The sequence below is a fragment of the Colossoma macropomum genome, unplaced genomic scaffold (genome assembly GCF_904425465.1).
Source record: "Colossoma macropomum unplaced genomic scaffold, Colossoma_macropomum, whole genome shotgun sequence".
NCBI classification, from domain to species: domain Eukaryota; kingdom Metazoa; phylum Chordata; class Actinopteri; order Characiformes; family Serrasalmidae; genus Colossoma; species Colossoma macropomum.
Genome location: NW_023494791.1, coordinates 4,363,128 through 4,381,485, shown reverse-complemented (window position 1 = coordinate 4,381,485; position 18,358 = coordinate 4,363,128). Strand labels below are relative to the sequence as shown.

General features: G+C 38.6%; 2 protein-coding genes across 2 annotated transcripts in view; both read left to right on the top strand.

Annotated features, from left to right (window-relative positions):
* Window positions 1–6,195, top strand: part of dst (dystonin) — a 277,698-nt gene extending 271,503 nt beyond the window's left edge. The window contains 3 exon segments of the mRNA XM_036573677.1: window positions 1,202–1,309; window positions 3,081–3,204; window positions 4,946–6,195. Of these exon segments, the coding sequence (XP_036429570.1) occupies window positions 1,202–1,309; window positions 3,081–3,204; window positions 4,946–5,202 (489 nt within the window). The 3' untranslated portion in view covers window positions 5,203–6,195.
* Window positions 6,196–10,284: 4,089 nt separating this feature from the next.
* The window catches only part of zmp:0000000760 (collagen alpha-1(XXII) chain), a 36,305-nt gene continuing 28,231 nt past the window's right edge, over window positions 10,285–18,358 (top strand). Inside the window, exons 1-3 of the mRNA XM_036573392.1 lie at window positions 10,285–10,461; window positions 12,359–12,472; window positions 16,798–16,921. Coding sequence (XP_036429285.1) covers window positions 12,394–12,472; window positions 16,798–16,921 — 203 coding nt within the window. The 5' untranslated portion in view covers window positions 10,285–10,461; window positions 12,359–12,393. The remainder of the gene's footprint in view (window positions 10,462–12,358; window positions 12,473–16,797; window positions 16,922–18,358) is intronic.

Genomic DNA, 18,358 nt, shown 5'->3' with positions numbered 1-18,358 from the left:
CGGTTGTTTTGGTATGTTTATGTTTACCCATGCAAAGCCATTTAGTAGCCCAGTGTTAGTTGTTTTCATATCATATCACTTGTTGAGTTTCCATGTTGTCCATTTTTGTCCTTTCTGCAAAGGATGGGTTCACCACATTTTTTGCAAAATTTTACAGACGTGCTCAAATTTGCACGTCATGTCTAACAGACTGAAATTGTTGGCAGATTATTCCGTATTTTTTATATTGATTATTGATATAATGTCACTGTTAAAACCTTGTATACTTAAGTTTGAGCACCCCTCGGTCAGATTACATTTTGCTGATTTTCTAAGTGTAAATAAGTTTACACATCCTCTACAGGGAGCACACTTAAATATGGCAATTTTTGCAAACGTTTAATGCACAATTTCTATTTATTTTGTTGAGTTCAGTGTATTAAAAAAAAACATAAAACATAAAACATAAAATGTGGCATAACTTGAAAATGTGGCACAGACCACATTTTATGTTTTTTTGCCAGTATGTTAAATTCATCAAATAAACAGCAATTGTGCATTAATCAAATCAAATCACGTTTATTGTTACATCACATTTACACAGGAGTGTAGCCCCCCGGCAGTACATAAAAATAAACAAATAAATACAAAGTGGAAACATAATTACATTAGACACATATACACATTAGTTTGCACATTTCCATATATGCAAATGAGCACAAGTGTTCTCTAACAAGTATTTGTTAACTTATTTTGGTAACACTTTACTATAGGGTACGGTTCATAAGGCTACACGACACCTACAAAAGCTTGTCATTACAACTGACATAGACCTACATAAACGTTTATAATTACTTATTCCAACAAGGATCATTTGCTGTAAAGGTTACATTTGCCAATTTTGATCAATGTTAGCTAAAGTAGATTTTATGACAGATGACACCTGTTGGAATGAGCATTCATAAACATTTATGTAGGTCTGTGTCAGTTGTCATGACAACCTTGTGTGGGTGCCATGCAGCCTTATGAACTGTACCCTACAGTAGTGTTACCCTTATTTTCACTTAGAAAATCAACAAAAGATGTGGTGCGCACATACCTGTACGAGTACGTCTCAACCGCAACGATATGAATTAAACTTCAGTAAAATTTAGATGAAATGGTGAACCCCTTCCATTTAAACCCCTTTTGTATTTATGTTTCACCCCATTGTTCCTCACAGACTCCACATTTAACGCGCAATTATGATAAACCCTGGCTGACAAACAGCAAGTCAGCTACTCCTCTAAAGTCTTCTGACTCCTTTGAAAGCCAAGGGTCATCCAACGAGGTATAGTGAATTAAGAGGAGTGACACAATCTGACGTCTCAGCGCTGATCTAACCACCGTCTCTAACTCACTGTCAGTTTCTGCTGTCTACACCGTGGAACAGTCCAGGCTCACTCTTGGGCTTGCTGTAATGCATGAGGGTTGCCAGTTGCACACTGCAAAAAATAATATCTCAGCAGGTGACAACATCTTAAATCTAGTCAATATATCTAATATTTCTCATTATGAGGTCATTGAAAGGATGTTGTAAGATTATTCAACTTATATTTAGACAGTTTTACTTCTTTTAAGCAGTTTTATATGGTGAAAGGTGTCAGATTATGTTCCTTCTTTTGGAAAATAATTTTTATTTTAGAAAATAAAGCTTAAAACACGTATAAATGGTCTCCCAATGAAATAAGACACTTTCATAAGACAGAATGACCTAAAACAAGAGAAAAATGTCTACAAATGAGTTAAATAATCTTAGAATATTCTTAGAACAGTATAATAATAAGAAATTTTAGATTTATTGACTACATTTAAGATGTTTTCACTTGCTAAGATAGATTTTTGCGGTGCAGGGTTCTGATTAACAGCGAACAGAAGCTGTAATTCAACTGTTTTGCTTATAAACATTCCTTTTCCTATTAACATCTACTGTAGTCTAAAAAGGAGAACTGGTTTGGGACACGCTATTAACATGTTCTGCTTTCAGTCGGGTCGTTCAGTCTTACTTTAAACTACTAACTGCAAATGAAACGGTTTGTTCTGTAACCTCTTTGACATGCCTGTCCATTCTGTCATGTTCGTGAGTTTATTCTCCTAAATTACTGTGTTTTCTGTGTAATAGATTTGAGGTCTTCTCCATCTCCAAATATTCCCACATACCATCTAATGACATGCCTGTCCTTTAAGGCACAACTCTGCTCTTCAGTTTTAATACCCTGTGGCCATGTGATGGTTCAGTTATTGCTTTATAATCACATTTCTGTCACATTACATGCTATTTAGTTCAGAGCTCCAGTAATTAGAATATTAAATCTGTCTCATTTGAAGCACATACACTGAGGTGGTCTGAGAATTGGCGCTCCAGCTGTAACGTGACTAACCAACTGGTGTCTGCAGGGTATATTTATCTTTTCAGATCGACCTCACATCATCAGCAGTGTGTTACAGTCCACACAGCTACCCTTTAAATCCACCTAACTGCCTCAGTGAGAGACCTTTTAACCCTCTATTACACAGTGTTGCCATATGGCAACAAGTACTTCATCTCAATTTTACTAAAAAGCAATAATGTTAAATTTGTGTTTTCCTATTTAATTATGGAAAAAGGGTCTTTTACTTTGAAAGGACAAATACTTTACGATGTCACATGAGCAGGGATTCTTATAATGATGTTGTTATTACCATATATTCCAAATACCAATTGAAATTGTATTAATTTACAATATTTGTAAATATTGGGTCGTACATTTCACTAAGTATAAGTTGGATTTGTTTGGTCTTGTTTTCAATAAAATGATGTTTTTAAAGAAACATTTTTTTTTAGATTTTATGGTGCTATGGTACAATTGTGCATTGTTGCCATATGGCAACAATTTACCAAATACCCCACTTAAAAAAAAATAAATAAATAAAAAATCGCCTTTATTTAAGCAATTTTAAAAAACAAAAACACATTAAAACATTTTTATCATGTTTAAGTAATAATTCAGGCAATAGAGGGTTAACATCCTTCCTTGTGATCAGTTCTGGTTTGTCTCTAATAATTCTTCTGCTTTTGACAGAGTACACCCATCCAAGGCAGTAAGCTCCGTCTGCCTGGCTATTTGTCAGGGAAAGGCTTCCAGTCTGGAGAGGAGGGCACCCTGATCAATGCTGCTGTTCTGAAGGCCAAAGGTCAGGCCATTGGTGAGTTATCGTCCTCTGTTCTTCACAAGAAAGTGCTTCATAGTGACAGTTTGGTGAAAAAGGTTTTTCTCTCCCCCATCACTCAGCCAACAAGAGCGTCTGTTAGCTGACGTAATAGAACTGGCAAACACTGAGTGTGTTTACATGCACTTAATAATCCGATAACTGCAGAAAATCAGATTTTGTCAGTAAACAATCAACACATTAACATGTACCTGAGTAATCAGATAATGGGGAAACTCCAGGTCTACATGAGTCAGACAGTAATCAGATTTCTGCTTTGCAACGAGCCAATAAACTCACAGAAGAAGACGTGACGTAAATGTAAAATCAAACTTCATGCTGCAGCTTTTTAAAAAAAAACATCGCACCACTTTACCTGAAAACATGCATCATCTAGAAGATGAAAAATATTTGAATCCTTAATTTCGTCAAGAATGTACTTGGTTTCAGCGTAGCTCACTTATCTCCGGTCTGTTTTCACACATGCACAGACTGAGAAAACCGAAAGAAATCAGAGTAAGAGTTTACATGCACTGAGAAATCTGATTACTGAGCTAAAATCCAGCTCTCTTTATCGGATTTTTTAATCAGATTTCTAGATCGTAGTGTGCTGTTTACATGACCATTTGAATAATCAGATAATTACAGAAATCTGATTATGATGGGATTATTGAGTGCATGTAAATGGACTCTGTTTTCTAGAGCTGCAGTGAATAATCAGTAAAATTAGGCAAATTTAATAATGAAAATATTAGAAAACTGAAAAGCCGTTCAAACTGCTGGGACTTTTACCCATTTTATAAAGGCATTTGACAGGAAACAGCTTTGTTTATGAAGCTAAACTCTACACTCTTAAAAAAAGATGGTTCTTTTATATAATTAAAGGGTTCTTCGCATGGTGCTCTTCAGACTGATGGAGAATGTGCTGTAGATGGTTCTATATAGCACCTTTTTATAAGTTCTGTACAGCACCCAAAAGGGTTCTTCTGTTGTTACGATGTCAAGCTTGTGATAATACAGGAACCCATTTTGGGCGCTATATAAACATTTTCAAAAAGGTTCTGTATAGAACCATATTCAACACATTCTCCATAAATCTGAAGAACCATTTCACAATGCAAACAACGCTTTAATCTTTCAGTGGGTTCTTTGGGCGTTTGAACCATTTTCTGTTACTAAAGAACCCTTGAAGAACCATCTTTTTAAAGAGTGTAGTGAGTCACCAGTAGCAACTCATCTAAAGAGAGTAAGAAAATCCGCCGTCATGCAAAAGCAGAGATTTACGGTTGCCTTTTTCAGTCGAGCGGTCCTGTCCTGTGATACCTCAGCAGCGGTCAGAGGTCAGTCTGGTTTAGAGCTCTAATTTTAAGTGATAATGTTGGTTCTAATTATCCGGTTCATTCAAATACTTTTCTCTGCTGCTCTGGGTTGCTAACTAGCTGCTCTCCACTGCATTTATTTCAGAGAGTAAACATAAATGTGCTGGTCAGTGACACGTTCATCCGGAAAATAAAGAAACGTACTAAACTGGACAGAGCGATGAGACTAACAAAGAAATAATTGATATTAATAGAATAGTAAGATATATTTCATTTTCATTCAAAGTGAAACCCATTTCCTGACCTTTCCTTATTCTTGTAGAATATTTCAATGTTCAAGAAAATAAAAAGATTCAAAATTTAAATTCCCATATGAAAGATAATCTGTACTGAATTGTACCGAACACCTCTCCCCTCAGGCCACAGTAAGATTCCCAGCAGGCCGGGCAGCAAAGCGGGCAGCCGCGGGAGCAGCCGCAGAGGAAGCGACGCCTCGGACTTCGACATCTCCGACATCCAGTCCGTCTGCTCAGACATGTCAGAGACGGTGACGGACTCAGGGAGGCCCACGCCCCGGTCGGCCTCCCGCCAGCACGGGGGCAAACCTTCCAAAATCCCCACCCCACAGAGGAGGAGCACGCCCACCAGCAAACTGGCCAAGACCACCAAAAGATAGTCAGTAGCCTGACTTCGGTAGCAGAGAGGACCAGCGTAGACCCCCACAGCACTGTGCTGGCACACACTGGACAGAGACTGGACACCCGTAGACACTACAGACTGCAAAACTACCGTTATTTAAAAACAAAAAAAAAGAGTGTAGCAAGATGTAAATTATTCTGTGGCAGAACCGCGGAGAATAAGGAGTGCGAGTGGAACGTGATGGTTTTGTGTATTTTGTCCTGTATTTTTATGTTTTTGTGAATAATGTCGTGTCAGATTATTATTTTATTTTATCGCTGCTACACCCGGAGAGGTTAGCACCAGTGGGAAAGAAAGACTGTACGTCGTGAAGCAAACTAACACAGTTTTCCACACCGTTTGAGCTGATAGAGAAGCTGAATGTACTGTAACCTCCTCAAGCTGACCTGCTTGTGAGCAAATTGGTATGCCACTGTATTCACGCCGGGGCACCACAACTATTTATTCATCTATTTAAAGTGCAATGATGTGCTGCTGATAACGCATTTTAAAGGGCAATACAATACCTTCAGCCGTAACCATAGCAACTGCCCGTCTTAAACACTACAGAGAACCTTGGTCATGGCCTTTCGAACAGTCCGTCATACCCACCTGCCGCGTTCGCCAACGACTTCATCAACTCCTAGCATTGTTTGTGTGCCATTTAACCTTGACAGGAACCTTCCAGGGTTCCTATTAGTAGATATTCATAAGTGCATTCATGTCTGTGTACTGTATGGTTCTTTTTTTTTTTTTTTTTTTCTTTGCCTGAGTGACAGTGGCTTACTCACAACCTTTTTGTAATAAATCTGCTTGCAGAACGCTATGACGGCATATAAAAGCAAAGCCGCCTCGTCTGTTTTCATCTGTTCGGCATGTTTATGGAGTCTGCGCTGCATCCGAAACAAGGACGTATTGTGTCGGATGCAGATGTATGCTGTAACGTTTTAATGAGTCTTAAATAGTAAATAAGACGTTTTTACGGGACAAACGAGGGGGGAAAAGACAACGTCAGCATTCTGGTGCTTCCAGTGTTCGTTCTGCCAGGGGGAAAAAAAAGAAAAAAAAAATGCAGGGACTTCCCGACTAAAGCGCGCCAGATGGTCTCGGATGTGCGCTGGATTAAGGGTAGCATGTGAGCGAATGAGGGAAAGCATAATCAGCTGGAATGAAAGCAGGATCAGTGGCGGTCCTTCCCTCCCTCCCTCCCCCACTGCATGCTCTCACACAGTGTAACCTATGGGGTCACCCACTTATGAAACCATGCTATGCTTATCTACAGTATCATAACCCAGAGACTTCCCTTAATTTCTGTTTTACTTCCAGTCAAAACAGCCATTAAGTACTAGTTATTCATTTTTTAGGGTCGGAAAAAAAAACAGAACAGAAAATGACAGAAGCTTCAACAACTAAATATAATATCAAATTTTTTCAATATTCACTGTGTCACTCTACCTTTTTTACAGCTTCTATTCTTTTCAGGAGGCTCACTTTCAGTTCCTCAAAGAATCTGCAGACACACCTCCAAAGTTCAGTCTTAGAAGTTGGTTGCATACCAAAAAAATCCCAAAAACGAAGCACTTATTGGCTATTTTAACTAGAAATTACATAAATAATATTAAAAAAAAAAAAAGTATTTGACTTTTGTACAGTATACGTCATATGCAAAAGTTTGAACACCCTTGTTTAAATTACGTTTTGTTGATTTCCTAAGTTGAAATAAGTTAACACATCCTCTACAGCTCATGTGTCAAACACAAGGCTGAGTCAGAACCGTGGCACAGTCCCATTCGGCCCGCAAAATGATTTAAATGTTTCTATTAATATTAGCTCGTTTCACCATGAGCTGCACTACAGTCTCCAGCATGCACTGCAACGTAATGTGTGCTCTGACTCCCTTCCCCCAAACAACAATATGGGCCAGCAGTTAAACAAAAAGAAGAGATGGTGTTCACGCAAATAGGCAGTTTTAACACCTTCCTCCTGGGGACATTTAAAGAGGTGTAAAAGTAGATAATGCAGCCGATTGTGTATATATAAAATAATTGTTTGGTTTTTTTATTTAAAGTTATTTTTGAATAGTTTAACTATTCTGTGCCTATTTTGCTGTTGCAATTTTGGCTTATTTTGAATAAACAATGGCCAGTTGAGGTCTTAGCAAAATGTTAAGTAAAAATGAAATAAAAGCACAGCTGGCCCACAGATTTGTTGAGATTTTTGAATATTGCCATTTTAGTTGTTGAGTTTGACACCCCTACGTCTATCAGTGGCCTCTCTCAGAGGATCCACTGTTCTCAATCCAGCCTGACCAACAGCAGCTGCATGACTTACAGTGTTAGGACAGGCCTACTGTACTGTATTGGTCAAAATAGCCACTTAAACTGACCTGATGATTCTTATTAATGTGGCCGCAATGCTGTGTAAGCAAGTGGTCTGTAAGAGTGACCTGTCCTCCCAGCGTCCAGCTCTACAGAGAACACGCTTAAATTTAGACTTTTTCTGCTTATTTTAGTGCACAATTTCTACTGATCTGCTTAGTTGAACATAATGGGAAAAATAAAAAACTAAATATAAAATGTGCCATAATGTTTGAACAGTCAAACATTTTATGTTTTATTTTTTTCTGAAATATGTTAAATTCAGCAAATAAACAGTAATTGTGCATTAAAACGTGCATAAGCGTGTTCTCTGTGGAGGATGTGTTCACTTATTTACACTCAGAAAATCAACAAAAATGTCTTTTTTTACTTTTGCATATGACTTTAGGTGATGTTTTCAGTGTTAGAATCCCAGTGTTTCTGGTTTCAAAGAAGGTCAAGAAGCGGCATAATTTATAAACCATGCTTTGCATAAAGTACACTAAACTTTGGGTTCTACTATTTTTTCAGATTAGTGAATGAACTGTTGTCGAGTTACAGTCATTCATTTTAAGCCTCTGTTAAACAGAGCATGTGTCTCTGCTTAGGTCTCTGAAAGAACCTATTGTTGACGTTTATTATTTCAGCTTGGGTCAGTTTACTACATAGCCTTTCATAAAAGGGGGGCGGTTTGGAGAAAACTGAGTTGCTGGAAACTCAGTAAACACAATAACACACTCATACATACATATAGAACACAATTATATAATATTAGCAGACAGACATCACAGAAGACGTGTATACATACAGCAGCCATGCGTTCTAGATCAACACTGATCACTTCTCTTGCTGTTGCTTCAGTTTGAATGAGTTTGTTTGCTTATTAACTTGTTGAAATGCAGACGTTTGTTTTGCTTTTATACATTTACTATTTACACACATAAAGGCCACTGTTCAAAAGTTTATAATTTTATATACAACAATAACAGGGCAGGGTTATTAGTTTTTATTTTTATCTAGTTTTTCATTTTGATTTAAGTTTAGTTAGTTTTAAGGGTGCATTAATAGTTTTTTTTGTTTTGTTTTCTGAATGTAGTTTTAGTTTAGCCTTGATTTATTTTGAGTTTCAGTTTTACATTTATGGCATTTTGCAGACGCTCTTATCCAGAGCAACTTACAGTTTGATCATTTTACTCAGGTAGGTGAAGGCAGTGTTAGGAGTCTTGCCCAAGGACTCTTATTGGTATAGTGTAGGGTGCTTAACCAGGCAGGGATTGAACCCCAGTCTGCAGTGTAGAAGGCAGAGGTGTTACCCACTACACTATACTAACCACAGCTTTAATTTACAGTATTATAAAGAACTCTGTTAGTAGGTATTTGATGAGGGTAGAATACAATTCAACAGTAGACTGAGACTCCTTAAAGACAGCCAAACACAGAAGAGATCCACCCATAAACTCTCATCCACGCACAGAAAAACTCTTTATTCTCTGTAATTCTGTTTAATTTTAGCTTTGCAGTGGACTTGATCGTTTTAATTTAGCTTTCCTGTTTTTGAAAACTGTCACTTTCGTTTTTATTACAGTTAACAGGCAGTTTTCACTGCTAATTTCTGTTTTTAGTTACTTATAATAACCCTGTAACATAAACAATATGGATTTATATATTAAACCTTTTGCCAACAGGCGTTTTTAGATGTTTAATTCAATATTTCAAGTATTATATAAACAAGACTTGTTCAGTGATGAGTAACATACTGTAATGATCTATTTATATTAGTTTTTGTCAAGATATCCACCTTCAGATTTAAGCTACACCTTTGAAATGTGATTAATTCTGGATGTTGATTTGATTAAAACCTACTTTGTGTGCTGTAGAGCTTCGTTTTAGAGTGTTCTGCAGCTCCGTTCACCATTCAGGACACATCTAACATCTCTTCGTTGTTATTTACGGTTTCCTGGTTTTCTACAGAACGTATTAGAATCATTTTATGCAGTTATCTGCGGATAAACTGGGTTTATACTGTTGAAAACATTGATTATAATGATTTTTATTCCTTTTAAATTTTTAGTTTTATCATTGCTACTTTTTTTCTCTTGCAGTGTCCAGTTCTCAGTTGATCTGTACACATTAGCCCAGTTCTGCATGGCATGTTTGCAGAACTCCAGTCGTGTCTATCCGTGACATTCTGCATCTTTCTATCAGTGGCCTCTCTCAGAGGATCCACTGTCCTCAATCCAGCCTGACCAACAGCAGCTGCCTGACTTACAGTGTTAGGACAGGCCTACTGTACTGTATTGGTCAAAATAGCCACTTAAGCCACTTGAGTCCGTATTATTGTAGCCACAATGCTGTATAAGCAAGTGGCCATAGCGAGTTGGTATAGTGTAGTGGGTAACACCGCTGCCCTCTATGCTGTAGACTGGGGTTCAATCCCCTGCCTGGGTCAGCACCCTACACTATACCAATAAGAGTCCTTGGGCAAGACTCCTAACACTGCCTTCGCCTACCTGTGTAAAATGATCAAATGTAAGTCGCTCGGGATAAACGCGTACATGGCCAGTCTATAAGAGTGACCTGTCCTCCCAGCACCCAGCCTGGACTTCAACAGAGCCATGAGGGGCTGAGCGATGGCGATATAGACCAAACCCCCAAAGAGTTTTATGGCCTAGTGCTTACTTATGTGGGCCTTGGGGAGCAGGCAGATCCCTCTGGACCGAAGGTGGAGTGGAGCGCAGGGGTCAGCTTCTCTTCCAGTTCACCTCCAGCAGGGCAGGCTGCTGGAACAGGGCTTAAGGCAGGACTCAGACAACCTGATGCTGGACATGGCACTTTAAAATTGGAAGGAACTGCTGAGGAACTGCCTGCAGTCAGCGCCCACAGACCTCTCTGGAGAACATGTAAGTGTTTATTAATCAAAGTAGTATGTGTTCTGCTTAAGCCTGTTGGTGCATTAGTGAGCAATTCAGGACAAGAAGCCTCCTCAGCATCTCATTAGAGGGCTGAATCATAATTAGCTCGTTTCACCACACAGAAATTTAGAGTTTTGAACAGACCGTGATACATTGTGCACATTTCGTCTTTAGGTTTTATGATTTTTTTGCATTTTTTCTTCACTATGAGCTGACTAACGTTTAAAAATTCTATCAGGTAACGTTATATAATGTTATATTAGACTGTGCAGTGAATGGTATGCAAAGGTTTAGATAAATTACACGTTCTGTTTCGTTTCTAAGTGAAAATAAGTGAACATCCACTACAGAGAACACATTTTAATACACAATTACTGTTAATTTACTGAACCTAACATACATGGTGAAAAAATAAAACGTATAATGCGACCTGTGGAAAAAAGTTACAAATACATACAAATTGTGCGCTTAAATTTGCAGGAAAATGCCGTCTAAGTTGGCTGTAGAGGACGTTTTTACTAATTTACACAAAATCAACAAAACCAAATTTTTACCAGGGGTGTTTAAACATTTGCACAACTGTATGTACTGCATTATTTTATAAAGTTTATTAGTGTAGTATCCTGCAAATGCAGACTTCTAATTTCAAATCTTCAGTTGGAGATTTCGCGAGCAGACATCACAAGCATGCAACGTTAATGCTAATTACGTTTGTAGAGGATTTTTAGTGTTGGACTGTTTTGTTTGTTGTTTTGTTAAAATCTGTCGCAAAAAATAATGGAAGGTAAGCTATTATGTCATTTTACTGAAACTTATGAAATGGCTTCTACACTCAATGAATTTCCTTTCAGTTTTAATTTTGCTTTTTACATTTTTTTTATCTTTATTTTTAAATCTTCAGCTCTGGATTTTGCAAGTACAGTTTTGTGAGCACACAAAGTTAACGCTAGTTACGTTCATAGAGGAGTTTTAGTGATGGACTGTTTTGTTTGTTTTATTAATATTTGTCGAAAAATAATGAAAGGTAAGCTGTTGATATTTCTCTGAAAGTTAATGAAATAGCTTCTGCACTCACTGAATTTTTCATTTTAAATAGAGTTTCTTATTTAAATATTTATTTTTTAATTTTTTAATCTTCAGTTGGAAATTTTGTACGCAGTATTGCGAGCACACGACATTAATGCTAATTATGTTTGTAAAGATCTTTAGTGTTAGGCATTTTGGTCTGTTAACGTCAGTCACAAAAAATAATGGAAAGAAAGCTCTTATTTTATACTTCACAGAAACGTTATGAAATGACTTCTACACTCAATGAATTATTCATTTAAACTTTTATTTTTTATTTTGATTTTTAAACTTAATTTTTAAATCTTCAGTTGGAAATTGTGCAAGCACAGTATCAGGAGCACAAAACATTAATGCTAATTATGTTTGTAAAAATTTGTAGTGTTTTGTTGACGTCAGTCACAAAAACAATGGAAAGAAAGCTCTTATTTTATAATTCAGAGAAACGTTATTAAAGGGCTTCAACACTCTGTGGATTTCAGTGTAATTGACCTCAGGTTAGAAGGCCTAGCCTAGCTTACTTGCTAAATGTTTCAGCTGACTGTGAAACGCTGCTCTCTCTGTAATGGATGTGCAAACTTAGCAGGCTGGGCATAAAATTTCACTGTCCAGTACAATGGTCCGTTTTGTCCATCGTACCTTTTCAGTTCTAATCGTTTCCCCAGGTTGACATATGATACGTGAACGTTTTGCATGGCTATCTAATTAAAGAAGCTTTCCACCTAAAGCCAGAGCCAGAAATATTTCAGTAACAAAGCCGTCACAACAGTTTTGTGATTTCTTTCAAGCGTCTTTTCCTCTGCTGACCGTTTATCTGCAGGTCCTGTTAGAAAACTTCAGCCAGACTTTTCCACAATGCCAGCTCTGAAGAAAATCCTGGTGCTCTGTGTTCTCCTGGCTTTCTTGGGCCTCGTCAAATGCCAGGATTTGCCAAGTAAGTGACCAGACTGACCTCTAGTCTCACTGTGTCCCTGTGCAGGTTCCAAGAAACTGTATATTATTGCAAAATTGGAGACACGAGTCCGTCTGAAATGGGGTAATCGACTGTCCGTGACCTTAGCCATGTGTTTCTTAATACTGGGCTGCGTCCAGAACTGCATACTACCACGCTACACACTTAAAAAGATGGTTTTTCAGCGGTTCTTTAGTAAAGGGAAGGGTTCTGTGTAGAACTATAAGTTCTTTGCATGGTGAAATGTTTATTCAAATTGACAGAGAATGTGTTGTACATGGTTCTACATAGAACCTTTTTGGCTCTATATAGCAGAAAAAAGTTCTTCTGTTCTTGCGATGTCAAACTTTTAACAATAGCAGAACCTTTTTAGATGCTATATAGAACCATTTTTTAAAAGGCTGTATGTAGAACCATATACAGTGCATCCGTGCAGTTCACCATGCAAATTAAGTGATTAAGTGACCCTTATTAGTCTCACAACAGGGAAATATAACCTCCACATTCAACCCATCAGTGCAGTAAAACACCACATACACACTAGTGAACACACACACTAGGGGGCAGTGAGCACACTTGCCCGGAGCGGTGGGCAGCCCTATCCGCAGAGCCCGGGGAGCAGTTGGGGGTTAGGTGTCTTGCTCAAGGGCACTTCAGTCACGTACTGTCGGCTCAGGGGATCAAACCGGCGACCTTCCGGTCACAAGGCTGGTTTCCTAATCCCTGCCTCGCCCTAGGTGAACCACCACTGTGATCATGGTGTCGCCCCTACCAGGTAAGTATGGTTCTATATAGAAGTATGGTTCTATAAAATAGAACCACTACTAAACCATCTTTTTTAAGTGTGTAGGGCTGGGAGTCGATCCCAAAAACAGTCAATTCCTCGATTCCAGGCATTCAGGAATCGAGAGTCAACTCCAAAGCTTTGGACTCGGTTCCACAAAGTGACGTTGAAGCATAGAGATATTTTGCCATCACTGTCTAGACAGACTGACATACAAATTCATCTTTCAACAGCTCAAAAATCATCAGTCCAACTTTATTTCAAAGTGGAAAACAAAATAAAATGTAATATTGGTGATAAAAAATTGGCTCACAATCAAACTTTGCCAAAACATCTACCCACGTGAAGGAGTCGCCAGGAGAATCAGGTACTGTTTAGCCAGCCAGCTAAGTTAGTTTAGCTACACACTTAAAAAAGATCTGTATTCAAGGGTTCTTAAGCCAAGAATATGGTTCTATGTAGAACCATGAACACAGTGGGATGCATGCATGATTAAAGGGTTCTTTTCATCTTTAAAGCGTTCTGCAGATTGATGGAGAATGTGCTGCAGGTAGTTCTACATCTAACCGTTTTGAAAAGGGTTCTATATAGCACCAAAAAGGGTTCTTCTATTGTAACAAGTTTGACACTCGTAACAATAGAAGAACCCCTTTTGGTGCTATACAGAAACTTTTCAGAAAGAACCGTTCTACATCAATCTGAAGAACACTTTCACAATGCGAAGAATCATTTAATCATGCAAAGGGTTCTTTGAGTGTTCATGGTTCTATATAGAAACATTTTCTTCACTAAAGAACCCTTGAAGAACCATTTTTTTAAGTGTGCAGTGTGGATCGCCAGGACTATAATTAGATCTTGTATAGTACGCTATTATATTGAACAGAAATGCTTCTTTAACACTGTTCCCTTTATTGGAGAACAGGGGTTCCCAATCGCAGTCCTGGTGCCCCCTGCTCTGCACATGTTTGTGTTCCCCCTATTTTACAGTGTTGATATGTTGAATGAGATGTGCTAGATAAGACCACGACTGGGACTAGGACCTTCTGTGCTGTACTGTACACTCAGAAAAAAGGTACTAAACTGTCACTGGGTCAGTCCCCCTCTTGTCACTGGGGTGGTTCCCTCAAGGGTCCATCTCAGTACCTTTAGTCAGGGAACATAACTGAACCATAATCCACTGAAATGATATGTTCTAAGCTGTACTGACTCCACACACCCCGTCTCGTCTCCAGGCTTTTATTTTACTGTTCTGTTTAAAACATTCGGTTATGAAAAGGTACAAATACGAACTTTTCACCTGGAAAAACTTATTTAAGGTTCACAATCAGACCTTAAAACCACTGTTGTACCTTTGAGGGAACATTTACACTGTTTGTACCTTGATGAATGAAAAATGTACCTGAACAGAACCTTTATTTCTAACAGTGTACTAAGGCATATGTTGGTGGGGAACCACTGTGACAAGCATCATGAATCAATGGAGTCGATTCTACATAATAATCTTGGTTCCAAAGAACGAAATACAGAGAATGACATCTGACAAAAAATAATATACTATAATGATTATATTCGACCTGGAAATCTGGTTGTTTAAGAACTTTAAGGGTTCATAAGTAAAGGAAATGGTTCTAGAATCATGAACACTCAAAGAACCCTTTGCATGATTAAAGGCTTCTTTACATCATGAAATGGTTCTTCAGATAAATGGAGAATGTTTTGTAGATGGTTCTATATAGAACCCTTTGTAGAGTAGGGAAAACACAAATATGTGGAGTCAAATCCCAAAACTGGGATTGGGAAATCTCTGCCCCAGCACACCGGATCCAGATCACAAACCAATGAAACTTTATTTATAAACTTTATGCCACTTTATTCAGAGTGTCCTTTAAGAGGAAACACTCAATAGTAACATGACAAAAACATATGAGGGTGAGGATTAGGCCCAGGGTGAGGGTTAGGATTAGGTTTTGGGTTGAGGTTAAGGTTAGGGTTAGGATTAGGCCCAGGGTGAGGGTTAGGATTAGGTTTTGGGTTGAGGTTAAGGTTAGGATTAGGACTAGGCCCAGGGTGAGGGTTAGGATAAGGTTTTGGGTTGAGCTTGAGATAAGGGGTAGGATTAGGCCCAGGGTGAGGGTTAGGATTAGGTTTTGGGTTAAGGTTAAGGTTAGGGTTAGGATTAGGCCCAGGGTGAGGGTTAGGATTAGATTTTGTGTTGAGGTTAAGGTTAGGATTAGGATTAGGCCCAGGATGAGGGTTAGGATTAGGTTTTGTGTTGAGGTTAAGGTTAGGATTAGGATTAGGCCCAGGATGAGGGTTAGGATTAGGTTTTGTGTTGAGGTTAAGGTTAGGATTAGGATTAGGCCCAGGATGAGGGTTAGGATTAGGTTTTGGGTTGAGGTTAAGGTCAGGGTTAGGATTAGGCCCAGGGTGAGGGTTAGGATTAGATTTTGTGTTGAGGTTAAGGTTAGGATTAGGATTAGGCCCAGGGTGAGGGTTAGGATTAGGTTTTGTGTTGAGGTTAAGGTTAGGATTAGGATTAGGCCCAGGATGAGGGTTAGGATTAGGTTTTGGGTTGAGGTTAAAGTTAGGATTAGGATTAAGCCCAGGGTTAGGGTTCGGTGTTGTGTAAGGTTGGTAAGGTTAGGTTTTGCGTAATGGAAGTAACATATTAACAACACATCTACTTAATGTAAGTAATGTATCAACAGAACATCTACAAGATATTTACTTCAGTGTATTCAGATGCTTCACTACAGCTACTTCACTGATATGTTGTTGATGTGTTACTGATAATCTGTTAAGAGTTTATTAATCATCTACAAAGACCCACTCCAAATAAAGTGTTACCCTTTTTTCAGCTGTTGGATCTTTTGACCAGCAGAGGGCACTAGAGAGCCACAGACTTCAGGCCACTCCACTATTGCACTTCCATTACTCATATCTGATTAGTATGAGGGAAATCCTTCAGCTTCTGAATAATTCAGCACATTTGCCATGAAGTCAAGTCATTTTCAGCCACTAAAACTGACTCTTTGATCAAATGATCAAGCTGGGTTGACCCGTGAGATTACATAAAATGGGCTGTGTCACATTTGGGCCTGTCATGTTTCCCTTATTGAGTACAGAAATAGCATGAATCTGTTGGCTGTCCTTAACGTTCTTGGCTGCAGCACTGATTGCAATTAACTTGCCAGGACGCTATTAAATTGTGCCTGAAAAATATTTCCATAAACTCAGCAAGAACTATTATAGTCTCGTTGAGAGCAACAGAGTGATTGAATTTAAAACAAAGGGAAGCTTGGCTCCTCCTGAAGTCTTCCACACAACGAAACCTGTTACACGTCCTTCAGTCACGGAGTGACAGATAAAGCCAATTTGCCTGATTCCTGTAATCTCTGCGTATCTGCAGTTAAGCAATATAGACCTGGAGCAGCACGGAGCGCTAATCAGTACAGGAGATGACAAACGGCCTGGTTCTGTGTATATTTGGTACCATCAGCTCCCTGTATGTGTTTATTTTCAGGCTATGACCTGTTGGAAGAGTTCCGCCTGCCGGAGTCCAGAGGAGTGAGGCGGGTGGAGGGATCGGAACCAGATGCAGTAGCGTACCGCGTTAACCCCTCCCTTCACCTCAGAAAGAGCATGAGGTATGCGAACAACTGGAGGCCAGATTAGTGTATTATATGTAGCGCTAGTTTGCATGACATACTGGCATCTGTGAAAATAGACAAAAACGCAGGCCTCCCAATCGCTGCTACTGTTGTTTTGTACTTTTGTCCATGTTTATTTTGGAGGGATCAAAAAGTTCAAATATGTGATCGTCATGGAAGTCTAAAGCTACACTGTGTAAGTTTTGGGGATTTGGAGACCTCTCTGGTGGAAATGTGTAACTGCACGCGAAAGCATGCAGACGAACCGTTAGTAATGTGGGTGGTGCTTCGGCCCCATCCCAAACTGGATGAATCTGATAATTGAAAGAGAACTCGGTGAAGGATGTGTCTTCAGAGGATGTGAGTGATTTATCTACTATTGTCATGATATCTTCATCAGTATATCGCTGTTGTCAGAAGAAAACCTCGTATCTCCATTTTTGACGTTTTTCAGTTTTTGACATAATTTGAAAATGCCTGTTGCCCTTTATATTGTGTGTAAATTTCATGATGAATGGACTAAAAGAAATGACCCAAAATGACTTGGAAAGACGTCTGGTTCTATTGACTTACATTAAAAGTAAAGTAGGTTTTTTCCTTCTCCTGTAAAGTTACCATTTTGGAGTTACGAGGTTTTCTTCCAACAACAGCGATATGTTGATTTTGAGAGGATTTGAGATTTAAACATTGAGCCGGACCTTCTTTTTGAGCCTGTGCGCATGACGTTAATGTATAAAGACATGATCTGAAAAACCCCCACAAAATTTGACCCGACGTCTCTGACTTTTTTAATGATTATTTCAGGCTTTACAGAGCGACTCACAGCAGCTCACGCTCACCTTATTTAGGCCTGTTCTTATTCTCCTCACTCAGTAATGATGCTTCTTTCAGTTTCAACAAAAAATCTCATATGCAACTTTAAAAAAAACAAATAGTAAATTATGATTTTGATATGCTAATTAGCCTCTTTCTAACATTATTCATACATATACATAAGAACCAGATGTCTGAACTCTATACTCTACTAGAGCCTGCATCATATGCATTGGTCAGGTTTCGAAACCAGCTGTTTAATCCAACGAAGCAAACATAGAAAGAACACTGCAGCTGACTGAAGGCTACCACACACAAAATCACAGATAAACATCTCACTTTCACAGTCTACGTATATAGATTTAATGCATAACACTGGTTACTTATGGTAGCAGCTAACTAACCCTTCACTCAGCTGAGGTGAGAACAGATGTATAGCTTTTATAGCTTTTGTCTGCTTATAAAAGACTTTGGCCACACTTTATTTGGATGGTTCCCTATAGATGATCTACAGATACTAATATTATCATCAAACTTTCTGGTGATACTCAGTTGATTATCAACAACACTAAGGAGCAGGTGTTGCCTAGAGGTTAAGGATCAGACACAGCAGTGGTACTG